The 26988-nt window shown below is 45.6% G+C and overlaps 1 protein-coding gene across 8 annotated transcripts in view; it reads left to right on the top strand.

Annotated features, from left to right (window-relative positions):
- KALRN (kalirin RhoGEF kinase) overlaps positions 1 to 26988 on the top strand; it is a 1569312-nt gene that overhangs the window by 1047115 nt on the left and 495209 nt on the right. For all 8 annotated transcript variants that reach the window (XM_085647304.1, XM_085647302.1, XM_085647305.1 and 5 more), the window contains exons 25-29: positions 3868 to 3977; positions 16665 to 16734; positions 20803 to 20892; positions 24034 to 24126; positions 26388 to 26499. In XM_085647304.1, the coding sequence (XP_085503430.1) occupies positions 3868 to 3977; positions 16665 to 16734; positions 20803 to 20892; positions 24034 to 24126; positions 26388 to 26499 (475 nt within the window). The remainder of the gene's footprint in view (positions 1 to 3867; positions 3978 to 16664; positions 16735 to 20802; positions 20893 to 24033; positions 24127 to 26387; positions 26500 to 26988) is intronic.

Genomic DNA, 26988 nt, shown 5'->3' with positions numbered 1-26988 from the left:
CATTTTGTGATCTGCATGGTACATGTTCTTTGCTGCAGGCACATTAACCCTATGTGCTACCTTTCCAGGAGTCAAAACTTCCACTAGACAAAACTCCGATCTCTCTCTAGGAAGAACATTAAACACCGGAGTCATCATGACATTTTTATTGTTGCCGAAAATTGCTGGAGGCCAGGAAGGAGGCAGCAAGCGCTTTTAAAACCTTAATTTACTTGCAAACATAATGTCTCCACCCCAAGTCAGCGCCCGGTCACACCGGTTGCACTGCCCTAGAGCTGGCCCTTCTCAAGGGTCCTGTGACCTCAGTGACAGAGTCACTGTTGTTCTTGGCTGTGCTGCTTCATAGGCCTGCTAGCAAGACTGGAGGTGAACTTCAGTATGGATTGTGGTGGACAAACCTTGAAGGTTAACCCAGACTTGCCAGTGCTAGGGTCCACCTGCTGGTGCTAAGACACCAGCACTTTTAAGGTCTTGCGAAGCCTTCTAAGGTCTAGCATGGGATTGTGCTCTCTCAGGAGAGTCGTCTGGTGGACTGGTTATTAAGGCTGAACCTGGTTCCCCAGTTCCAAATTCAGCAGCTCTGGCCATAGTGCATCATCGTCTCCCCCACTGAACACCATACTGTCCCACTGAGAAAACCTCACACTGCCTTCAACTACAACCCAATTGCTGCCAGCTATAAACACCTGGATGAGGCTCAATTTAAATGACGCAATAGACAAGAGCAATATGCGGCCTACAAAAAAAAGAATCATCATCCTGGAAAAAGCAAACACTCAAGGGGAATGCAAAATTTAGCAAACCATGTGAAATGCAATCAGGAACAACATTGTTACCTTAACGCTTTTACACTCACTATTCAGAAATCAGGGAGTGCTTTTGCCTGAAATGGGCCTTGAATGGTCCCATTTCAATGTCCATTGCTGGTATCCTTACAAAACGTTAGCAGAATGGTAAAAAGACCACATCCCAGTACGCAGAGCCTCAGTACACATTTTGTTTTCCAATCCACACTTTGCAGTACCTCCAGGATTGGTGCACTAGTTGCAAGCCCCGGGAAAACAAAGACAAGAAAAAAAAAATAGCGCTTCACTGGCAGACTCTGTAAAGGTGGCGCTAATGTGTTTGGGTGTGAATAAAATCAATCTGGCCAGTTTGCTACCACGGTCTTACTTTATTTAGTTATTTTTCATATTTTTAACCTTTTATTCCAGATGCTGCACCTTGGAATTAAAATACGATATTTCCAGCAAAAATGATTTTCTTTTTTGGATCCATTTCACAGGGGAGCAAATAAAAGAAAGTAGAGGAAAGAGAGTGAGAACCCCATCTTGAAGTCAAGGTTTTCAGTAAGAGAAGAGCTGCTAGACAGAAAGAGAGGGAAGAATGAAAGAGTGGGGGGGGGGGGCAGCTGAAGCGGCAGAGCAGAAGCGGACACTGTATTTTTCTTCTCTAAGTAAGAAGGAAAAGACAGAGTCCTGTTACTTCCCTGCCGCCCGTGAACCACGGATTTTAAGAGGTCAGGATTCGTGGCATTGCTTTGATTTGTATGAACAAAACACATGGCAAAGTATCATAGCTTTAGAGGGCTGGCAACTTTAGACCCGAGGCCTCAGTCTCCAGCACTTTATTCGAAGTTTCATCAGGTCGCCGACAAGACAGTTTAAGTTTTGTTTACATTGGAATCTTGTAATTTTTTATAAAATAAATTCTGTGCTGGGAACAGCAGAAAGCACCACTGAGAAATTCAGTGGGACAGGCTTTATTTACGGACGTGTGTTGAGAATAGTTGTATTTTGTAAGATTGTGAGTGGTTGTAACATTGTGTGGGAGACACAGCTGCTCTCTTTCTATGACTTTATCACGGCGAGGAGCATGTCCAAGCTACACAGGTGAAGTCAAGCATTCTTTCTAAATAGGTGACATTAAATGTTCATCGGTGGGATAAAGTGTCACTCAACGCCACTCATCACCTATTGAAATGTCACACATGCGCATACGAAAATTATGAAGTTGTCACACATGGGCAACCTGAAAACTTGGTCGCTGTGAAAGATTCTCCAGAGAGTGCTAATCCCCGGGCGTGGGCACCAATGACTCGCACACCAAGTACCCCAAGCAGACGCCCCGCCAGCGCCATGGGGCCCAGAAGACCTTAGCCCTTGGCAACAAGCACCCCTCCCCCTGCTATCAGGCGCCAGACCCAGGCAGTTCAGGCCGCCACCTCCATTACCATCCAGAAAGTGAAAATGCTCCCCACTGCCAACGCCGAGCTTTAAGAGATCAGCCTTGCAGCAAGGAAGAGGCGACCCCACGTCCCGCTCCGTTCCGACCGTGCACAAAATGGCCGAACCTTCCGATGGTAAAGAAGAAAAAAAAAAAACGCCCACCACGTATAAAAGGGGCAGGGAGTAAAAAAAGAGAAAGACGCGAAAAAACACGCCCCCGAATCCGAAAAAGACGGGGCTTGTTTCGAGAGACAAAGCTCTTCTCCAATGGCTGACCAGCATTTAAGAGGCCAGCCAATGGAGAAGAGGGTAGAAGAGGGGCGGGTTCAAGCCCCACTACTACAAAACGTTAAATCTCGCGAGCGAGACTGCGCAAGCGCAGCCTTCGCTAGCCGAGACCTAAAAAGGAGAAAAAACCGCATGAAGGCAGACATAATTCATATGTGGTGTACAATACCTGAGTCCCATGCTTAGTAGTAGAATAGTTACTAAATGGCTAGCGGGAGCCTAAGATCAGAGCCTGCTGAATGATCTCCGGTAAGAGAGTCCTCAACCATAATACCACAGCATCATTAAACACAGCTCAGCCTGCCAATAACTTATAAGTAACAAGAGGGAAAGAAGTGTACAATGTTAGACAGCCAATGTAATTAAACTGTACTATTTATTGACGCTATCCTTCACCCTTTCATTGGAACAATCAAAATTCGAGCATAATCAATGCCTCCTGTTTCCAATGGTGATTCACTGATCCAGCAGTGTAACTTTTCAGTGCGATATCGGAATGCAGTAAACAGAAATCTCATTCCTCATCAATCGATAGCTTTGAAGATTAATTCTCCCACAGAGCAAGGGGACTTTGTACTTATAGATTTTTCTTGCTAATAAAATATAAAATTCGTAGAGCGTTTCGCTGGGAATCCATTTGCTGGCCTACCTAACAAAATACATTGTGCTTTCCCAAAGGTTACTTTCCGTATACAATTAACACTTTTGAGCCTGCATCGGCAGCTCACTCATGGCAAAATAAAAAGACTGCGCTATATTACCATATGCTTTACATGCAGAGGCATAGCAAAAGTGCCATGGACCCCAGGGCAAGCAATGAAAATAGGCCCCATGAACACTGGTTGAGAAATGAAATAAAGAAATTATTATTTGTGATCTAGAAAAGCTTCCAACCACAAAAATACAATTATGTATAGGTAACTTGCGTCTTCTGTTTCCAGCACTGGAGCAATAAAAAACAATACTCTGCTCCAGGTTTTTCATAGGTGGCAGAGTGGTGCTACATCCTGTCATTTCCTGGATAAGAAGCCTTCAATTTCACATTCAGCATGGGTACCACACGGGCTTGATACTTCATCCATGCATAGAATGCAACACTTCAGTCAGTTGTGATCCACCTTCCAGGCTCGACCCATATCTGGGGTTTTCTGCAGATTGAATCGTAAATTTATTGCCAAGTAATAATTTTGTTGTTGAATTTGCGTTTATCTGCTGCTGTGCTTCTCTGTATGATCCTAGGGACATACCTTTTTAGTGGTGAATGATGGCTAGGGTGTTAAGCGCAAACGCATGGGTGATCTTGGTTTCGTATGTGTTTTTCATGCTTAGTGTCATTGTTGGTTTTTCGTAGACCTACCTGTGGGAGATGACGAGTGGCGTTGAAGAAATACCTGCGGGGATTCTTAACAAAGAGCACATCATCTTCGGCAACATTCAAGAGCTCTACGACTTCCACAACAAGTAAGTTGCCCCTTGTCTGCATGTAACAGTCTGTAATAACTGGTACATGTACGCCACGTGACTGAATATCCTGTGCATATAGACAAAGTTGAACACTTGTGCAAAAAAGTGCGAACTCTGGATGTCACTATGTCATGACAGCCTTCTATTAACGGTACAGCCACTGAATTATTCGGCAACTGAAGACTAAAATATGCTGCACGGTTGACAAAACTGTGTCAAGAAAAAGAAATAATACGTTTAGTTCAGTCCATCCCATGCAAGAATCATTTCACTTTTTACATGTTGACACTATTTGAGCAAAGGTTTCTCCTTATCAATGCATGTTAAACACCGGACTACAACAGTCTGCAGATAAGAGGTGACTGCTTAACTTTTGCAAACCATGTGCTTCTGCAAGGTACCATAATGTCATTTGTGTTTTTTAGTAGCTTTTGATTAATCTGGAAATAATCTGCTGTTGAAATTTGCAAATGATGCAGCCAATGGTAGATTGTGTCTAATGTCCTTAATCCATACATTTGTAAGAAACGTAGCAAAATCACATATATGCCGGGCCCTGTATATGTGTTGCCTGAGAGGATGCTTCAAGAATAATGTACGGTCCAGTGTTGAAGTAACAGTAATATTTAGAAGTAATATGAAATAAGGGATGTGCAAAGGTGAGACGTTTTTTGTTCTAGCACTTGCAAACGTCTTTGGAAAACTTTTCAGTTGCATGAAAGTTGATAATTTAATAACAGTTCATGTCACACGTATCCTTATTTAAAGCTAAAAAATAGTTCTTCGTTATCTATACTTTGCAGAAAACATTTAATTTTCTTTCCCTGTAAAAATGCTATTTTGTATTGAAAGCTCAGCAAAACGTGAATTTGCAGAGAAAAACTGTACGTACATTCGATATGGGAGATATTATCCTGATTTGCTTTGAAACGTTTCTCGCTGTGTAGAAAACAAATCTGGCTCCGGGTAAAGTTACTGGGAAATTTCGAGAGGGTGAAAATAAAGTTTCCAAAACATTTGCTGAAGAAAAAATAATTTTTGTGCACCCATTTAAAAAAATGGGTGGTATGCAATGTGGTGAAAAAGTGGCAGCAGCCGAGGGTGGTGGGACCTGGTCTCCTGGCGCGGTAGCGACAAGCGGTCGCACCGTCTCTTATCCGCCCATGGCGGAGGTAGTGTGGGTGAGCCAGGGGCATGTGTGTTCTCGGGTAGTGGCCGGGACCGGCGGAGTGGGCTGAGTATAATGGGAGGAGCAGTATTGGATCGTCACATAGTAGGGGTTGTCCTTTCATGCTAGTTCTTGCAACTGCATGAGCATGTTGTCCCACGCCACCTCAACGGGCCTTTTGTGAAGGTGGCTTCGCCTCCTTGTAGTGTAGATTGGTACTTTCAACTTCTCCCCAGTGGAGAAAAGCCTTGTGCCACTGTACAGGGGACGGGGGCTAGAGAGCTCTCCAATGTAGTGTATGAGTGCGCTTGGCCGGCAGCAATGCTTGGTTCGCAAAACCGTTCCGGACTAAATGTTTCTTTTCTCATTTATAAATCCCCAGGGCGGTCACTACCCACGAGTTCAGGTGGGTGAGTTCAGTAACTGTGGTGAGATTATAGTGGAAGACATGTTGGAAGTGTATCAGGGCAGGGCACTACCAGAGCATGTGTTGGAAGTCAGCGGTGCAGGAAAGCTATCTGGGGCACGTGAGATTGCCTGTTTGGAATATACGGTTTTGCAGCGTGAACCCTTTTCTGGATTCACATTCTGTGCATTATTCCGCCATCTAGTGGTTGGGTCCGGAATTGTCTTTATATTTTTTCTTGTTTTGGTCGCTGTCGACCACCATTTGGTGCCAGGTCCCCTGTGATGTCAGACGGTATCCTGGAGGTCGACATGCATGGTAGCCATCTTCAGATTCTTTTTTTCGCCATTGGGTCGGGAAGCTCCAAAGATTTTTCAGTTTTTTCCCCAAAACTTCGAGAACAGAAGAAAGATTGCCGAGAAATCTCATCGTTCATCGACGCCGTAACCGGGGACAGGAGTAGAGCTCTGGTGTCAACACCACAGAGGACCCCATCAGTCCACAAATGGCGAGGTAGGGGACATGGAGAACCATCAGGACAAGGACTGTGAGGCCTGCGCGGCGTTCCTGTCGAAGACACTTAGAAACTGCCGAAAACAAAGAGAGGCCCACTACGCCACAATGTCGCAGACTGCAAAGAAACCCTCTCTGAGACCTTGGTTTCTCCAGCGATGAGGAAGAACATGGAGCACCAGCAGAATTGATGCACAAGGGATAGGACATCGAGGTTCTAGAAGGGGACTCCGAAAAAAAACACGCATAGAAGCAGCCGAGCGATCCACAAAAGAAGACTGAGAAGGTAAGACACCATAAAAATCCATCGGAACTGAAGGGCCACGAGCATAAGGCGGCCAAGGCAGCCCCGACGCCAAGCAAAAAGGCGATCGAGGGTCAGCCGCGATTAAAAGAACCCCATGGAACCCAACCAAAGGTTACCGAGGAGGAAAAATCGCAAAAAATGCCACAGACAAGGGTCGAACAAGAACCCGCGAAAAAGGTCACAACACTGTCGAAATCTAGCTTCGACGCTTGTAAAAAGAGAAAATCTCCGGTCTCCGACGCCGAGAGGGCTCTCAAAGTCGAAAGGAAAAGAAAAAGACTTGAGGACGAAATGGTGACACTCCTCCAGAAGAAAAAGGAGTTTGACGCACCACTGAAGGAATTTCAAATCTCAAAGGTACCAGTTGCCGAATAGGAGAACGTCGACGCCGAAGAGGCAGAAGACGCCGAGGGAGAAGGTATCTTTGATTCACCCACAACCCTAGAACCTTGAGACAAAGAGCCCGAGGAATATGGGGACGTACCTGAATTGGAGGGAATCTCCGAAAATTTCGAAGATTCGTGGAAAGATGTCGACGTCGAAAGCCCGGAGGAAGAGATAAGCAGTTATCCTTCGAAGGCTTCACCTCCAGATGACATAGCTTTCTACAATGACCTAGTCAAGAGGGCAGCAAATCTATTCGAAGTAGCACTAGAGGAAGAAAAAGGAGACACATTTTTCCTCCTAGAAACCCTGGCCCCAGCTACTAAGGGATATCCATATCTTCCTATGCTGCCTAGCATTCTGGATCAAGGCAAACAAGCTTTCAAAGAACCAGCTTCATACAAGGGGGTAATTTCCTCAAAGGACCCTAGATATATTCAGGGAAACCTGACTCAATTATTGTCACCATAGCCAGAAGGAGAGCTAATGCAGTCTCCAACACCGGCCCTCCACCTGAGAAGGAGAGTAAAAGGATGGACATGGTGTGGAGAAGAAGGGAAAAAGAAGCTGCAACATAGTGGTGCATCGCAAATTCCAATGCCCTACTAAACCGATATGGTAATCAACAGTGGGATGAGATTTAGGAGGTTCTTAACAAACTCCCTGAAGAGGACAAACAAAGGGCAAGATCTATTGTCCAGGAGGTACAAAACATGGCAAACACCTGCCTCAAGTCTGCTTTGGATGCAGCAGATACTGCTTGTAGGCAAATGTGCACAGGAACCATCCTGATGAGGCATGCCTGGCTCGGAATATCTGGTTTCAAATAGGAAGTTCAAACCTCCATCATCAATAGACCATTCAATGGGGAGGCACTTTCTGGAAAGGAAGTGGATGAATCCCTTCAACAGATAAAAAAGGCACGAGACGGCAAGGGCGATGGGAGCCCTGAAGCAGAGAAGTTCCATTAAAAGGGGTGGATTCAATAACGGAAAGCCCACAGATAGGGGCACATTTGGTCAGGGATAACAAATGTCACAGCAACCACAAGGGTAGAACCCAGGACAACACATAGGTCAGCAGTCAAGCTACCAATGTTGGCAACAGCAGCAGAAACAGCCCTTTCGGGTGAGTGGCAAAGGGAGAGGCCAAAACTCTAGAGGAAGAGGAAACAAATCCAACTGACTCACTCACAAACAAGGACCCACACAAAACACCAGTGGGGGGATGAATACCCTTGTTCCTCAAACAGTTGCAAAATATATTAAATTTGGTAAAGTACAGGTATTGAATAGAGCTGACAAGAAAACCACCTGCAAACCCACCAAAAACAAGAAGATTCCTAAAATCCGAACACAAACTGCTAGAGGCAGAGATCAAGGAAAAGGCAATAGGATTGGTACCAAAACAAGAATGGTTCAAAGGAAACTACTCCCCATATTTCCTAATACCCTAACAAGACCTAACTCTATGGCCAATCCTGGACCTAAGGTTCATAAACAAATTAATACTAACACAACACTTCAACAGATAATCCCACAAATCCAAAAGGGAGACTACATGGCAACGATAGACCTCAAAGGTGCCTACTTATATATCACTATGAACAAGGGACACAAAAGTACTTGCGAGTCTAGCACAACTGAACACATAACCAATTCAAGGTCCTGGAAGCCTGGCGCCTGAGTACATAGAATTTGGCCACCTCAATCTGCCTCTACAAACAATGGAAATTCTAAAGGAGGCAAGAAGGCAGTCAACAAGAAAATGCTATATAGCAAAATGAAAGTGATACACCACCTGGTGCACCGCTAACAATAGGGTTGGTTCAATTAACAGTAAAGAAACAGTAATTACATACCTGACTTACCTCCTAGATAGCAACATCAACTACTCAAGCATAAAGGTGCACCTGGCTGCCATAGTAGCATACACAAGAGGAAAGACATGCAAAATCTTCTTTAAAAGGCCTGTAATTAAAAGGTTTTTAGAAGGAGCCAAAAGAATTGCTCCACCAAGCCCAGCTCCAGTACCTACAAGGAGCCTAAATACAGTACTATCACAACTTATGACAAAACCCTTCGAGCCCATGCATGCAGCGGACTTCAAACACATTACTCTAAAAACAGGTTTTCTCATTGCTATCTCGTCCCTACAAAGAGTAAGTAAGCTACAAGCTCTTACAATACAAGAACCATACTTACAAATCCACAAGGATAAAGTAATCCTAAAGACAAGCCCACACTTCTTACCAAGGGTGGTATCAAAATATCACTTAAATCAAAATATCATCCTACAGGTTTTCTTCAAAAATCCAAGAACTAAAGGGTAAAAAAGCCTCTATACTCTGGATGTAAGGAGGGCCTTTAGCCATCGCTCTGCTCATTTTCAAGCACACACTCGTGCTTGTGGCGGCATCCACCTTGCGGGAGCGAGCAGGGGCGCGCCACAAGCACGAGTGCAGTGCTTGAAAATGAGCAGACTGCGCGCGCGCACATGCACCACTCCCGGGCTCACCACCTGCTCCCCCTGTCTCTCACGCGCATTCCTTGTTTTGTCATCTTGCGGATGACTTATCTCCCCGATTTCCTGATTTAACTTTATTACTGACAGCACTTTTTAATCAATTCCCTTTGGGGAAATTAAAAGTAAAAGCCCTCAATTTTGCAAACAGTCAAAATATTTGAAATGCGTTTCATTTGTATGTGTCTTTTCAAATAGCATCTGATATTTCACTCATACCGTCGAAGTTTTGTTGAAGGAAATGTCCTGTATGGACATGCTGTATGGATCCTAACGGCAAATGTGCCAGCTATTTGAACACCACGTCCACCACCACCACATCCACCAACATCTCCACCACCACCATGTCCACCACCACCACGTCCACCACCACGTCCACCACCACCACCACCACCACCACGTCCACCACCACGTCCACCTCCACCACATCCACCACCATGTCCTCCACCACGTCCACCACCACCACACCCACCACGTCCACCACCACGTCCTCCACCTCCACCACCACCACGTCCTCCACCACCACCACCACCACGTCCACCACCACCACATCCACCATGTCCACCACATCCACCACCACTACAATGTCCACGACCACCACCACGTCCACCACCACCACCATGTCCACCGCCACCACCACGTCCACCACCATGTCCACCACCACCACCACATCCACCACCACCACCACGTCCACCACCACTATCACCTCCACCACCACCACGTCCAACACCACCACATCCACCACCACCACGTCCACCACCAACAAGGCGGCCACCACCACCATATTCACCACCCCATATCCACGTCCACCACCTCCACATCCACGTCCACCACCTCCACGTCCACCACCACCCCATCCACCACCAAGACCACCACCACCATATCCACCACCACCACGTCCACCACCACATCCACCACCTCCACCACCACCCATGACAGGTAAAGTGTCACTGGAGGGCAGGGGTAATAGGAGTGTCAACCCCAGTTGTACATGGGACATTTAAGGATGCATTGGGTGCGAGAAGACGGCAATAGGGGCTAGAAGTATTACACCAGACCCAAGATACATTTTGAAGATGCGCAATGTCACAGGGGCTCCTGTAAAAGCACTCGCAGCATCTCTACCTCACAGTGGCACACGTGCACAAGCCCCTCACTCAAAACAAGCATTGGCATAGCCAATAGGTCTCATCTTTGGGACCTTATAAGTGTTTAGCCATGCAAAACTTGATGTTGTTGCACCAAGGAAATGGTGCTGGATAACTAAACACTTATAAAGTCCCAAAGGCGAGACCTATTGGCTATGCCAATACTTGTTGGTATTGTTTTCCTATGAATTTTCTATATATATGCTGTGTGCTGAATCAAAGATAGGTGTTGTTTTTTTTTTACACCTGTGGTGCCCAACATAGCTTCTTGGTCAATTTGATCCCAAAATCCTCAAAACGTAGCACTACACCTAAAATTGGACCACCCCTAACATCCTCCTCTTGCAGACAGTCGATGCTTGTCTGGTGAAGATCATACCTTCTCAATCCAAATAACTGACTAACATATCCACCACTCAAATTACTTTCATATTTCACTATACTAATTCACCACTAACACTGTATGGGTTCCAGAGTAGCGTGCTAATCGCCGAAAAAACACTACACCCCCCCCATCAGGGATAGGAAGAGCTATAAATGCAAACCTTTTTTCCCTTCTCTACCCCTCCACTATCCAAATAATCTGACTAACATATTAACTACTCAAATTACTTTAACATTTTCACTATACTAATTCACCAATAATCCTTTGTGTGTGCCGGAGTAGAGTGCTACTCACCAAAAAAGCACTTTGATGCCTCCTCAGGGGTATTAAGCGCTATATAAATTCAACTACAGTACAATACAATACATTTGGTCTTGGAGCAATTGAGCTCCAAGCCCCGATCCACACAAAACAATTGGAAAGAATTCAGAAGTTGTTGCAGACACTGCGGCGCTTTGGAAATTAGCAAGGTATCATCTGCAAAGAGAAGTGCTGGAACCCTCTGCCCACCTATCGTAGGTGCATTACACCCATATTGGTCTAAAAAGCCAATTACACCATTTATGTATAACCTAAAAAGGGTGGGCGCCAAAACACACCCTACCGGACCCCCCCAATCGATATCGGTCAATCTGATAATATACAAAAAGAATAAAGTGTTTTAAGGAGGCATTGAATCAAGTTTTCTCATGCCAACCAGAAATCTGCTTCTCTCCTACAAATCCATCCTCTGAGTCAAAGCTAGCTTAAAAGAATTGGGCTCCTTTGAGGATGTCATACACAGGAAAATGATAGTGTGAGAGCCTTTGAGATAAACGCTGGTCCATTGTAGTTACTATATTACAGGATAAATTCCCCAACTGTCTTCAAATAAGATAGTCACTCCATCTGGCTTGTATCCTCCCTCACCTACGCTTTCTCTTCAAATTTCTCCGACATAGCTACAATTGCACTCAGCGTGCCTAAAACTGAAATGAATGCCCCCCGATCACATCATACTCCCACCAAGATTGATCAAATTAATCAAAACTAAAGTGTGAGTAAGGCTTGCAATAGCACCGCTACAAAGGGGATGAGCAAATAGGGATAAAGTTGACTATATATTATCATTGTCCTTCAAACCGATGAGGGACCTGAAATTCCTGTGAAGTCCCGGCATTCCTTATTTCATGTTTTGTGTGTGCCCCCTTTACATTTTCCACAACGTTAATTGCAGATGTATGTATTTAAGTGGTATTTGTATAGTGCAAACCTAGACAAAAGGCAGCGGAGCACAGGAAAGGGCCCAAGGAAATGATGTAGTGAATGTGTGATTGAACCCGTAACTGGTTTCTAAGAGTGAGGGTTGGATGTTTTTGCATCATGATGTAATATTCTTTACAGAGGCGTGTCTTCAGTTGTTTCCCAATTGGTGCATGGTTGGGGCATCCTGATGTATACAGCTGTAATGTTTCAGATCCTGGGTGCATAGATGGGGAAGACCTCTTGCCTTGATGTTTTTTTCTTTTCTGTACTTGTTTGCCTCTGATCTAATTGTATCCTGGCTGCGGGTGTGCGGAGAGCCACTGAAGATGGTGAACTTGTCAACCAGATAAGCATGGATGGCTATTGTGGTTGTTTTGTAGGTGAAGCAGCTGGTTTTGAAGATTGTGTGGGTCTACAAAGGAAGCCAGTGCACATCCATCAGCGTGGGGGTGATATGGTCATATTTCTCCCGACCCTTGATGTAGCATACTGCCTTGCGCGGGATGCTCTTAAGGAGTAATAGTGTAGAGTCTGTGAGACCCTGGAGCAGGGCACAGCCACCATCCAAATGCAACTGTAGAAGGAGTTAAACATCGGCTCTAAAGATGCTCCCTGTGAAGAAGGTATTCACAAACTTTTGTTAAGAGAGCTGGTACCAGACATTCTTAGTTTTCTAGGCAGTGTGTGTTTTTTACAGTGAAGTTGGCGTCCAGGGTGAATCCTAGTGACTTGGCGTTGAGTGAAAGTTACAGTCCATCCAGACTCCTATCTTTGAGCCTGGTTTGGACTAGTTGTTGCATGCAAATAGCAGGTATTGGGTACTGGTTGGTTTAAGCTTCAGGTTGGTGCTGGACATTCAGGTCTGGTGAAGTGGACACTGTTTGAAGTACTGGATGTCTGAATCAGAGGAGACTTTAAACGTAGGTAAATGTGGATTTGGGGAGGCATTTTTCTTGCAAAAAATATTTTATTATGATTTGCTCACTTTTTTAAAACTTGGCAACCGCTGTAATTTTCAAGAAACTATCTAAGTGTTTTGTTTTTTAATTTAAACAAAATGCGGCGAACAATCATCCCATTTTAACTAACCCCCTACTTTTGCTCTTCTGGCTATTCATGGTTACCAAGACCTGTCTACAGTGGCGTCACTAGGGTTGGTGTCACCCTGTGCGGGTAACTCATGGTGTCACCCCCTCACGACTTACCGCATGGACCTCCTCCGCCCCGAGTCCGCCAGTGGACACAGTTGGCAAATAACGGTACCATACAGAAACATTAGTAACGTTTGTAAATGTAGGTCCTATATTTACAAAATGTGCCTGTTAACAACAGTGTGATAATGATTGGTTAATCAGGTTGTACAGTGGGCTACCTGCTAGTCAACAGTTTATTGGAATTTATATCATAGGTATGGTACTTTTTACTGGTGTGGTGTTCCCACTATCCATCAACACGATATATCAGTGGTCGAAGTGGGGGAAAAATAGTAGGGGAACTGTGGGCGGAGAATCAAAGGGCGGGAATAACCCAAGGATTGGATCAGTGGGCAGAGCCAGAGGCGTGGCCAGAATGCGCAAACATCCCAATTTTTTGTATTTGTTTGGTTTCACTGCCCAGTTTTATCAACCAATGGATACACATGATTATTTAAGGTTATAATGAGTTATTGACAGTAAAATGTGTTCACAAAGTGGGATATGCTTCTAATCACAGAATGTCCCCAAATACGATAAAATGTGGAAGCACAAGCCATTTGTCTCCGAGCCATGGAGTTTCTGTCATCAGCACTTCTCCCTTTACCAAAACAGCAGTTCAAACATGAATGGCTAAAAATCCTAGTTTGTAAATGTTTTCTAAATAATAATGGCTCTGCCATATTTGCCTCATAATGCAAGATCTGCAGCATGATCTCACCATTTAAACTAATAAATTGTTTGTTGCTCAAACATATCAAAAGTTAATACAAAATTTGACTTGTGTTGCTGCGGAGTAGATGACAGTTAATAGCTCACTGTTCTATGTTAGGATTTTAACTTATAAAGTGCAAGTAACAAAAGGATCTCTCTGACAAAAGCAGTAGCCCACTGGCCTATTTACATTATGTGCACTTTGTGATCTGCATGGTCATGTTCTTTGCAGCAGGTACATTAACTCTCTGAGCTACTTTTCCATGAGTCAAATCTTCCATTAGACAAAATTCCGATCTCTCTCTAGGAAGAACATTAATCACGAGAGTCATCATGACATTTTTATTGTTACCGAAAATTACTGGAGGCCAGGAAGGAGGCAGCAAGCGCTTTTAAAACCATTATATACTTGCAAAAATGATGCCTCCACCGAAAGTGAGCACCTGGTGCGGTCACACCGGTTGCACCGCCCTAGAGCTGGCCCTTCTCAAGGGTCCTGTGATCTCAGTGACAGGGTCACTGTTCTAGGGTGTGCTGCTTCATAGGCCTGTCTGCAAGACTGGAGGTAAACTTCAGTATGAATAGTGGTGGACAAGCCTTGAAGGTTAACCTACACTTGTCATGCTAGGGTCCACCTGCTGGTGCTACGAAACCGGGGCTTCTAATGTCTTGCGAAGCCTTCTAAGGTCTAGCATGAGATAGTGCTCTCTCAGGAGAGTGGTCTGAACACCATACTGCCCCACTGAGAAAAACTCAGACTGCCTTCAACTACAACCCAATTGTTGCCAGCTATAAACACCTGGATGCGGCTCAATTTAAATTACGCACTGGGCAAGAGCAATATGTGGCCTACAAAAAAAGTGACAGCATCCTGGAAAAAGCAAACAATCATAGGGAATGCAAAATTTTGCAAACCATGTGAAATGTAAGCAGGAACAACATGGTTACCTTAACGCTTTTACACTCACTGTTCAGAAATCAGAGAGTGCTTTTGCCTGAAAAGTTAAGGACATGACAACAGGGCCCTGAATGGACCCATTTCAATGGCCATTGCTTATATCCTTACAAAACGTAAGCAGTATGGTAAAAAAAAGACAACATCCCTAGATACAGAGCAGCAGTACAAATTTTGTTTTTCAATCCTCACATTGCAGTACCTCCAGGATTGGTGCACTAGCTCCAAGCCCAGGGAAAACAGAGCCAAGAAAACAAAAATAGCGCTTCACTGGCAAACTCTGTAAAAGTGGCGCTAATGTGTTTGGGTGTGAATAAAATCAATCTGGACAGTTTGCTACCACTTTGTCTTACTTTATTTAGTTATTTATTTTCATATTTTTAAACTTTTATTCCAGATGCTGCACTTTGGAATTAAATGTCAGAAAAATACGACATTGATTTCCAGCAAAAGTGATTTTCTTTTTTGGATCCATTTCACAGGGAAGCAAATAAAAGAAAGGAGAGGAGACAGTGTGCACTGCGCACAGGCACGTCCTCTTCCTAAAAGGTTAGGTTGCTCTGCGCACACGGGCCCCAGGGCCGGCTTTAGCGCTGGAGGTGCCCTGTGCGACATTGTTTGTTGGCGCCCCCCCAATGACCACCTCCACCACGGATTCTCTCACTAGCACCCTTTAACAGTGACCAAGTCACCATAACCACACTCTCTCAGATGCATTGAATTAGTTATATAGCGCCACTCATACCAGTGTAGGGTGTCCGAGCACTTTGCATCACACACACATTACACAGAGACAATCAATCATAGGTGTGTAAATCCGTGTATAGGAAATGATACATAAATCAAAGGACTGAAAGTGTAGGAGTCACATATCATCCATACTGGTAGGCAGTATAGTGCTTGGTGTGGAGAAGCACAAACGCAGAGTCGAAAAAGAAACAGCATAGTTGGGAGTTTTCTTTAATAATAAGAATCTATTTCTAGCCAAATTAACCCTTTTGCAACATTAATCAATGTTCTAATAATGTATATTTTGAGGTGTGTATGCAGTTCTATGATGAAAGTTAATAGTTCACTATTCTATATTAGGAGTTATAAATTGCAAGTAACAAAAGGATGTCTCTTTTGAAAGCAGTAACCTGCTGATCTGCACTCTGTAATCTACTTGGCACACGTTCTTTGCAGCAGGCATATTAACCCTCTGCACTAACTTCACCTAAGTCAAAACCTCAACTTTACAAAACACTGATCTCTCTCCAGGAAGATAATTAATCACACCAGTTATCTTGACATTTATGTGAGGCCTGGTAATTGCTGGCGGAAAGAAACGCTGCAACAGGTGCTTCGAAAGCATAATAAACTTTCAAACACGGCGCCCCCAGGAAGCCAGCACCCGGTCGCACCGCGCGAAAGTCGGCCCCTGACGGGCCCTGTTGGTGTCACCCCACTTGAGGGTGTCACCCGGTGCGGTCCGCACCCCCATAGTGACGCCGCTGCCTGTCTATACAGGATTCTGCTGTTGATCTTTTGCCTTCTTTCCGCACGCATGTTGGAAAAGAGCAGACATTGTTCAGAGTGCTCTTTGCCCCGTATCTTGCTTTAAGTCAGCCTATATGTTGTTCTTTCGATCAGTGTCTAGCTTCCAGCTTCAGCCCCGCTGTTCGTCACTTCGCCTCCCTCCTTCCTCGGCGAGGCGGGCCGCACTGACACATTCACACGGACTAACTCTCTCTCCTCTTTCAGCATCTTCCTCAAGGAACTTGAGAAGTACGAGCAGCTGCCCGAAGACGTCGGCCATTGCTTTGTCACTTGGGTAAGACTGCTTTTAACCTTAAAATTACACTCAAATGATCATGTATGTGACATATTGTGACTCCTACTTAATTTTTAGGCTTAGAGGGTTTTTATTCGAAAGAGACGAAGGTAGTTTATCAGGAGAGAACGTGGACGTTTAACTCCCTTAACCATTTAAAGATTAATGGCTGAATCCACATACTGTAGAAAGGTTTTGGTGCCAGTCAAATTTCAGCTGTGGTTGCATAACATCAGTAGGTCCGGCTAGTGCAGAAGAATGTAGGTTGACCAACTCCCTCCAAGTCATTGCGGACACCGTTTCCAGTCCGGAACCTTTGTGGTAGCCCAATGCATTCTGGACGTTGTATTGATCTAATTAGACAAACACACCTAAACTCAGTGATTAGTGGATGTAAAACCCAGGACTGGAGACAGTTTTCATAATGAGCTGGAGTGAAGTGGTCACCCTGTCAGAAGGGATGGGTAATTCTATCACTGTGCTATTTGCAGGGTCATCTAGGCTCTGGTGACAGGGCAGGCATAGGCTCTTGCTGGTTGTGAACTGAGCACAGATTGCGCCAGGCTCTCTATTCTGCGCTCGCTCTTACTGTCAACATCACATTTGCGGTCTCTGCAGCCAGAAGATGGGAATAAGCAGAAAGAGTTCACTCAAAAAGAGTCCAGATGCTGCTTGTGCAAGCTCTGGGAACCCCAGGCCAAACCTGATTTGCGCAGGGAAGGTTTTGCACCCATATTGCAGATCGGTCTGAAGGAGCCCATAGCTATAATGCAACTGGATGTGGAAACTGATGGGCTCAGCTAACAAAAGACCAACCCAACGCGGGAGACCTTGAGCTTGAATTTGAACGTTTGGCGACGGTTCTATGCACTTTCTGACTTTCTTCTACTTCGTTTGCTGTGTTTTAAGGAACTCCTCTGGTATAATGTGTTTAACATTTACTATTCCTGTGTCCCTTTCAGAGATTTTTTCAAGTTCCACCAAAAATCATGGCACAAACGTCACGTGTTGATTTGCAGGTTTAATCCAAAGAGCGCCAAGCATGATATGTTATTCATAGTTCTAAATGAATGTTGAATGCAGTACCCTAATCTAAGGTAGAGACCCTTAACTGCTTTTTAACCAAGTAATGCATCTCAAAGTTAATCAGCAATCATAGACCTATTCATTCTGGCTCCGAAATCATAAAGAAGGCCTCAAAGAAATGTTATTATCAAGATATTAATTGATTTAATCCCGAGACAAAAATGTAAATTCTAATAAGTTTGAGACAGTGTAGCCATCCTTGTGCAGGCATGCTAATTTCAGCGTTTGTGCATGCGTGCCCCTTGCTGCTACGTTGAACAGGACTAGTGCGGGAATCAGTGTATTCACGGCAGGAACCTTTCAGAGGGAGGACTGGAATTCACGTAAGAGTTCCTCTCAGCTCATGGGTTTCCCGGACATGTCACAAAATCAGCCTGGCCAGTCCAGAAGCTTCTGCACGCAGGCACTCCACATCCCGAGGCAGTGGGCCAGAGACGGCTCGCCTTCTGTTGACTCATGTTCGGTGTTTTCACCTGCAGGAACTGAAGACGTTTGGGGAAGAACCATGCACCCGCTCACTTGTCCAAATGTGTATGTGCTAAATCCTAGCATGCTCGGCTGGCTGTTGCTCGTTCCTGCAACAGTAGATCTGTACGATCTACTCCACCCAGTATAGGACCAAGCAGTTCACTGCTTAGTAAGTGCAGAGTGCGGGGCTTTCCTCGGTGCTGCTGAATGCCGGGGTTGCCGAGCACCACGGGAACTACTCCGGATTCCACCTCACTCCCGTTTCATCCCACACCCTGCACTTCCTGCCTCTTTACCCCACACTCGCAGTTCTTTTCATCCCTACTCTCTTCCCTTGCCTCCACATTCCTCTTTCTCCCTACCCTGTTTTCCCTCTCGTGTTGTGGGTGAATCTGAGGATAAAATGAGTGCCAGCCTCCGAGAACGAGTGTCGGCGCCAACCACCTGCAAGCAGTCGTACAAATGAGCACTCTGCTCAGGAGCGTAACAAAGGCCCCCAGGCGTACCCATACTGGAGGGGGCCCCTACTTATGTGAGTGTGAGGGCCCCTTCAGCATCTCTTGCAGGGGCCCCCTCACGTTTTGTTACGCTCCTCTCTGCGTGCTGATCCGCACGTCGCTCGCAGACCTGTGTATGTGCGGATCAGCTTAGTATGCAAGTGCGGACTTCATCAATCGAGGATCTTAGTTACACTAATCCTGTTAGCAAGAGGGAAGCAGAGCGTATGCCAGCAGCAGGCCTTGTAGCCGCCTGAGTGGATGGGCCACTAACTCACTGTTCGATGCTACCGGTGCACTGGTACTTGTGCCTGCAGCGTGTTTTTAAGTTCAGAGACCAAAGTTATAGCACTTCAGGAGTTATTGTGTGAGATCGGGTGAACCAAACCACCACACCCGGAAGCACTGTTCAAGCTACGCAAGGGAAGGCAGAGGCCTAGTGAATGAGGCATGTTATAGCTAGTAGGGAAGGCAGAGGCCTAGTGAATGAGGCATGTTATAGCTACGCAAGGGAAGAAAGAGGCCTAGTGAATGAGGCATGTTATAGCTACGCAAGGGAAGAAAGAGGCCTAGTGAATGAGGCGTGTTATAGCTACGCAAGGGAAGAAAGAGGCCTAGTGAATGAGGCGTGTTATAGCTACGCAAGGGAAGAAAGAGGCCTAGTGAATGAGGCATGTTATAGCTACGCAAGGGAAGAAAGAGGCCTAGTGAATGAGGCGTGTTATAGCTACGCAAGGGAAGAAAGAGGCCTAGTGAATGAGGCGTGTTATAGCTACGCAAGGGAAGAAAGAGGCCTAGTGAATGAGGCGTGTTATAGCTAGAAGGGAAGGCAGAGGCCTAGTGAATGAGGCCTGTTATAGCTACGCAAGGGAAGAAAGAGACCTAGTGAATGAGGCGTGTTATAGCTAGAAGGGAAGGCAGAGGCCTAGTGAATGAGGCGTGTTATAGCTACGCAAGGGAAGGCAGAGGCCTAGTGAATGAGGCGTGTTATAGCTACGCAAGGGAAGGCAGAGGCCTAGTGAATGAGGCATGTTATAGCTAGTAGGGAAGGCAGAGGCCTAGTGAATGAGGTTGAGGCCGGTTGTAAGGAGCAGACGTCTCTTTTGTGGAAGGCTATGTAGTGTGGTCGCCATGCTGGCAGCTCTGCATGCTCACAGTTCGTTGAATTGAGTGATCCTGGAAAACATGTTTATGCCCTTGATATCCAGAAACATTGTACGCGAGATGGTAAACTAGAATGAAGTAGCTCAGCGGCGCCAGAAATCTAACTTGGAGGTCAACGAGAGGGGTTTTGGGAATTTGAATGCAGTTTAAGAGAAGAAGCCATACCACTCGAGGGCTTGGTAGACGGTGTTGTTACCTGTTAGACATAGTAAATCACCACCAACATAGCCACACTGTCTAAGGAGGAGTAGGACCTCCGCAGCCCGATTAGCCCATGTTCTCAAGGACTTTGACACGTGAGCAATCCCTTGAATTCCAGTGAAAATGCACGGATTTTTGCCACTTTTAATGATGTGGCATTTTGCTGCCATGTCCCCACAGTCGTCCCTTGGTCACCCACTGCCTATGCCACGCCTACATCTCAAGCCATCATAGTAATCCTGCCATCAGAGCTTCTGAAATTCCTCTATGCCTTTTTGCTTTTCATTTTGTGTGTTGTGGCTGAAAGTTTATTGCAGTCACGTTTTGGTACGAGGTTATTCTCCCCTCCTGCATGCTTCTGATAGTGATGAATGGTCGCCCAAACCATTCTTGCACAAGACCAAAGCTTCACACGTGCATGTGACCCCGACCCCCGTGGCACTAGCAAATCTGTAAGCAGTTTTAATTCCCTCGAGCCTCCCAAGCTATTGTTTTATTATTATTATTATATCTTGTACTGCATTGTTTCTCATAAAACAACGCCTCCCCTCCTTCTCACGCTGTCCTTTGTGCAGCACCTGTGAATGTGAAACGCGTGCCTGGGCACGTTCACTGGTGCAACTCCTTAACATCATTTGTACTTGTTTCATAGGCGGATAAATTTCAGATGTATGTGACGTACTGTAAGAACAAGCCGGACTCCAGCCAACTAATCCTGGAGCACGCGGGGACCTTCTTTGACGTAAGCACATCTCTGCATGTAACATCATGTGAAATGATCTTAATCTGTACGTTTCTTGGTCTGATTTTATAGCGCTGTGAATCTAAATCTTCACACGCTACTTGCAGCGCTATGTATATAACTGAATACCGAGGTGCGCATGCAAGCCACAGATTTCAGCCACCACCAATATCGCCTCACCACCCTACCAACCATAACTCTACCACCATCACCCTACCAACACCGTAACATCCTACTACCACCACACCATCATGCCTCCACCATACCACTGCCATACCTCCACCCTAAACACCACTACCCTAACCAGCCTCCCACGGCCCCATGCCACCCTACAACCAGTCTACCACCACCCTAACCACCAAAACCCGAATCAGCATGACCACTCTAATCACCACTACCACAGGATGTAGTGTTAACACCAGACAAGGTGACTTTGGAACTGGGAAGGTTTGAGTCACGGCGTCAGACCAACATCCTGTCATTCTGGTTACATCACTTAGTCTCTCTGGGCCTAAAAAGGAAACATTTATAATATGACCATGTGTAGTGTAACAGGTGCTCATGTAAAGTGCCCTGGGGCCAAGTTCATGCTATATAAAACTGCAAAAAGAAAAAGGAAAAACTCACCACCCTTTCACTCAACATGGCTGTCACTTCTTGTAGAAGCTCTTTATTTTTAACAACCATTTTCAACTCATTACTTGTTGTTTTCATTGAATGTTGCGGCCTAAGTTTGCGTTTGTTTACTCTCGAGTAACTTGTTCTTGCCTAAAACAAGGCCTCAAGGTATCTAGTACACGTGAGTCATATAAAAGATAAGGAAACATGTACACGGCATCAATAGCTGTCTATCGACCTCAGCTTATTTTATGTAAATCACTGTGTGAATGTTGAGAAGGAACTCTATGATAGGATGTTTCTGTGAACCCTAGGGCGAGTGATCGCTGGGCAAATTTACATTTGCAAAAACTTCATATTTGATTGTCTAGTACATTTTAATTGCTGTGCAGTGGTAATAAGAAAATGTAAGGTTTATTAGATTGCTAAGCATTCTTTTAATAAAGCAACGTAAGAGATGCAATCAATCTGAATCGAAGACTGGTTATGTGGACTTCCTGGCCTCTTCTTCTGTTTGCCACTCCCCTGAGCATAACCTAATTACTTGTGTCCTTCCGCTGCTTACTTTTCAGGCACTCTTTTTTTAATTCTTTATGGTTAAGTAAGCACTCCATAGGAGTGCGTGTCTTTTCCAGCTGTCTTTCTCATGTGCTTCATTCGCCCCTCGTCATTGTGCTTCTCCTCCACACCCCTCCGTGTTGTGTTTTCCCTTGTGCACTCCTCTCCACCTGTATTGCTTTTAAGCCTGTGCGCTTCTCCCCCGTTTCACATTGCGCTCTCCCTCGCGCATGTGCTGCTGTTGCCCTGCACTCCACCTTGCAGTCTATCGCACATGTTATGTACTTCTTCCTCAGCCCTTGGTGTTGCTTTCGACTCCGCCCTATATGATGCTTCCTCCCCACCTGCACCCTATATGATGCTTCCCCCCACCTGCGCCCCCCTTGTTGCTTCGACCCCTGTTCCTTTCTCCCATTCACTTTAAAAAAAATACTTTTGCACTACCTTTTTTGTATTTACTAATCCAACTTGAGTCAGTAAATGAATTTTTTTTTTCAAGTACCTGAGCATTTTGTAGGTGCATGCATGTGTCGCGCAGGTGCCTACAAAAAGGACACACGGCTGTAGCAGCCACCATTAGCACCTTTGATTTTTTTTGGGGGGGCCACTTTAACTTCACAGCATCGCTAAATACCATTGGCAAAGCCAATAGGTCCCAAAGGCTTTGCCAATTCTTGTAGATAATATTGACAGAACCTTACGTTAACTGCCTGTATGGATGCCAAATCATTTAGTATTTAAATGGGGATTTGTGTCACAGACGCCTGATTCCAAAGGACTGCAGATCATTCCTAAAATCCCTGTTCGTGTGTACTTGTTTTTATAAAACGTCAGAAAACTGACTAGGCCAAATTAAGTTTTAAACCGTGGTTTGCTGGTTGTACAAAAACCTCGACCGCATTCATCTGACCCATTGAGCTTGCTTACTATTGTCATTTGAAAGGAAGCCATGCGCAACACCTTCCAAATATTCGATTTTTTTGTGTCACTGAGACCATATGGAGCAACGATGTGTTGGTTTAGAGAAAGTAGCTAAGTGTAGGCCAGTTTTTTTTCACATGAAAGGATTTTTGAAAACATTGTTTTCAGCCCTGCCAAGTTTCCCAGGTTTGTGTGTTCTAGCTGCTCCAGTCCAGGTTTTACCTTTAAATTCAGGGACTTGTAGTTGTGTTTGTTCCATTATAAAACCAGCACTACACGTCCCAGAATTCAAAGAAAAAACCTGGCTAGAGCAGCTCATCAGACATAAACCTGGGAGCTTGGCATCTCTGTGTTTGCAGTCCCATTGCTAAGCACCAGTGTTCATTCTTCGCATGTCATGAGATGTGTAGCACTGACTATTAGTTACCAGAACTGACGTCAGCCAAGGAATCAGAAATGGCTGCGATCATTGTCAATAGTCTGCCTTTAGCATGTCAGAATAGCGTTTTACATTTTAAGTGTGGCCTTACGCCTCATGTTTTAAAACAAATAAATAAAAAATATCCACACATACATACAGGGGTTATCGGTCAGCCATCTTCATCCATTGACCTGTTGAAGAACCTTTCATGTTTTCCCTCTGCCCGCCACAGTGCTGTACAGGATAGTGCAGTGGCTCAGCCCCCTTCATCCATCGGCTGTCTTGCTCAATGACAGCATGTGGTGTTTTTTCCATTATAAATTAAGTACTACGAGTACCAGAAGACAAAAAGAAAAACCTGGACTGGATGAGTTAGTCACGCATGGACCTAGGGAAGTTTAGCCCCAAGTGGAAAAGTGCGGATGAGTGACATTTCCCCTGCAGCAAAGGCTCCGCGAGCCGAGACCTCTCCTGCTCACCAGCAGACCATTCCACTTGAGTGCTAAGAACCTGAAGCCCATGTTGCATTTTTTCATTGTATATTTTGATTAGGTGTGTGTTGTCATATGGGTGGGTGCTCATTTTTCTCTGCCTAAATCCATCATTTTTATTTTATTTTACAGGAAATCCAGCAGAGGCACGGGCTAGCAAATTCAATCTCTTCGTATCTGATCAAACCTGTTCAGAGAATCACCAAGTACCAGCTCTTGCTGAAGGTAGGACATGCCTGGCCTGCTCTCGCTGCCAGCGCATCACATCTCCTCCCTCATCCCAGAGCTCCCACGGTTACAAGACCCACACACAAGTAGGCCATCCACCCCAGATAAGTCTTCCACTCTCGGACCTGTAGTCTTGTTTATCACATTAAAAAATAGAGCTAGAAGTCCCAGAATGCAAAGGAAAAACTTGGCTTCAATGAGCTACACAAGCAGTGACATGGGAAATGAACAGCAATTGACAAAAGGCTTGATGTAAAAACTTGCAAAAGCTGATGAGTTTCGTGCTTTTGAAAGATTAGCGATGAAAATAACCTGAATTGCATGATAGTTGACATGGGGGCAAACCGCGCCATAGAGCCCACAGCCCAACCCTACATGAGTCCTCGGTGCACAACGGTTTACTCTTATCACGATAGTCATAATTCTGCCTCCTCAAGTGGCTTATGCCGTGTTCACCTTACGACAGTCCCGGGTTTAACTAATGGTGCCTTGCAGGCTGGGATAGGTAGGCCCTTTGTACCCTGGGATATGTAGGCCCATGCTGTTTACGAAAGGAAACATACAGACTCCAGGGTGCAGATTTCCGAGCGCTGTTGGCTGAAAACCAGCAGAGGATAAAGGCGTCGTGCACGGCACGAGGACACTTAACAGCTCCATATCTGGCACAGTGTGCTGGTAAGTTCGCACTTTGCACCTCAAGCGTTACCTGCGTCATACAAGGGAGCGGTTCAAGTGGAGTTCATATCGGTCGCGCCATGGACACCTTTAGTCACAGTATTGGTTAAGAGAACACTAGACAATGAGTATGACACAAAGTTTGAGTGGCCAGCCAAACTTTCCCTGTCTGACTTTTCTCAACCTGTCTCCTAGAGAAGTGGTAGCAGCCCAGCTGGACATGTGACACGGCACATTTAATTTAACTTATTTCATCAGACTGCTGTGGCCTGTGTCTGCTTAAAAAGCCTCTACATAGGTATAGTTTTGTTTTGCCAAGGCCGCCCTGTAACTGTGCGGCAGCTCGATTGAGTGGTCGCCCCCTGCGTGGAGAGGGGTGGGGAGAGTTACACCACGGGTGGCGCATTACTGAGTAGTCCCCTGGGTTCAGGGCCGGCTTTAGGGCAGTACGACAGGTGCGGCCGCACAGGGCGCTGACCCGTGGAGGGGGGCGCCGACCTCAGGGAGGGTGCTGTGTTTAGCAATAACTTATGATTTGAGAGATGAGGGGCACTTTTGCTCAGTAGTAGTGAGAGAAACTGAGGAGGAAGTCAAGGGGTGGGGGCGCCAAAAATGATTGTCGCACCGGGCGCCACCAGAGCTAAAGTCGGCCCTGCCGGGGTTCATGAATGAGGTGCTGCTTCAGTCCAGATTTGTATTCCTTTGAATTCTGGGAATCGAAGTCCTGTTTATTACGGAATAAACAAGACTACAAGTAAGTGAAAGAAACAATCTGTACTGGATCCGCAGACCTTGAAAACTTGGAATAACTGGTGTCGGTAGACTCGGGGACCCTAACCCCGTTATCATAGCAGTGTCAGCTGGCCACACGTCAATAAGGCGATTTTGACGTTTTTATGACCTTTCACCCATCAAAAGTGTCCATTCTGGGTCTTGTTGCCCCTTACTTATAATCATACGAGTGAAATCCCAAGCCGAGACATTCTTAATGCCAACATTGGCTGAACAATAGACGGCCTGGCTGTAAGCCACGCCATGTTGCCACTTGTTTTCTGCCTGTGTTGAAGTCTTATCGCCTTATGCAACAGTCTGGGGTGGCGGGTTCACTCCAGTCCATGGTCAACGTTCTCAATGTTATGCTTTTAGTCTGAATTCGTCTAATTGTTTCGATGGAGACAAACCAAGACTACAACACCCAGAATGCATTAGCTCATTAAAGCTCAGGAACAGAAAAGTGTCCGGGGTGAAATGGAGTGATGCGGCTGGCTTGCCTCTAGCTCTGGTAGCTGCTCTACCTGAAAGAGTCGGCCGGGTTGTGGAGGTAATTACCAAAACCTAAATGAAATCCAGATTGCAAAATGCTGCGTGTCTGCTGCTCCGCGTTCCTCGCTTTGAAAAACACACATTTGCTGAAGTGAGGGCGTCGTTACCAATGAGAAACGCGGAGCAGCAGCTCAGATTTCCCAGGGCGGACCGCCTGTCACGCGCCAGCGCGCATTAAGAGCTGCCGTGTGACCGTGGTTCACAAGGCGCTCTGGTGGCCGTCGAGGTTATAGTACAGTGCCGTCTCTGTTCCCCCACAGGAGCTCCTAACCTGCTGCGAAGAAGGCAAAGGTGAAATCAAAGATGGGCTGGAAGTCATGCTGAGCGTCCCGAAGAAAGCCAACGACGCCATGCACGTCAGCATGCTGGAAGGTACTGGGGGCTGCAGGGAGGGCGGGGGAATGATATACTCGCGTCTTACTATGGTGCCTGCAATGTCAGTGGAGACTGAGCGCCGAGCTGCACTTCGCACAATGAATGTATGTTACCAGACCGAGCTCTGTGTTGGCTCATAATGTGTGAAAGCCGCCTCTCTAGATAGTTTGGGATTTGAACAATGCACACGTTCTCTATATAGCCTTACATTTCACGATCTATATGCAGCGCATCACCAGTCACCGCCTCCCAGCCCCATTGCAACACACGTAAAGCACTATACTTGTGAATAGTATTTCCGACTGGCTTGTGAACGAGTTGTGTTAGCCATGGCGTTGGGCCGTGTGTGTGTGTAGAGTAAAGGTGTGCATGCTTTTAAAGTTAAACATTTATGACCTGCCTTATATTTCCCCCAGTATATGTGCCAGTCTGTAAACCCACATTTATTCTGACGTTCGAGGGTACAACCAGTCTCCTCGTATGTTT

The sequence above is a fragment of the Triturus cristatus genome, chromosome 3_2 (assembly GCF_964204655.1).
Source record: "Triturus cristatus chromosome 3_2, aTriCri1.1, whole genome shotgun sequence".
Taxonomy (NCBI): Eukaryota; Metazoa; Chordata; class Amphibia; order Caudata; family Salamandridae; genus Triturus; species Triturus cristatus.
Note: the sequence above shows the minus strand (reverse complement) of the source record. Positions and strands in the feature narration are given on the sequence as shown.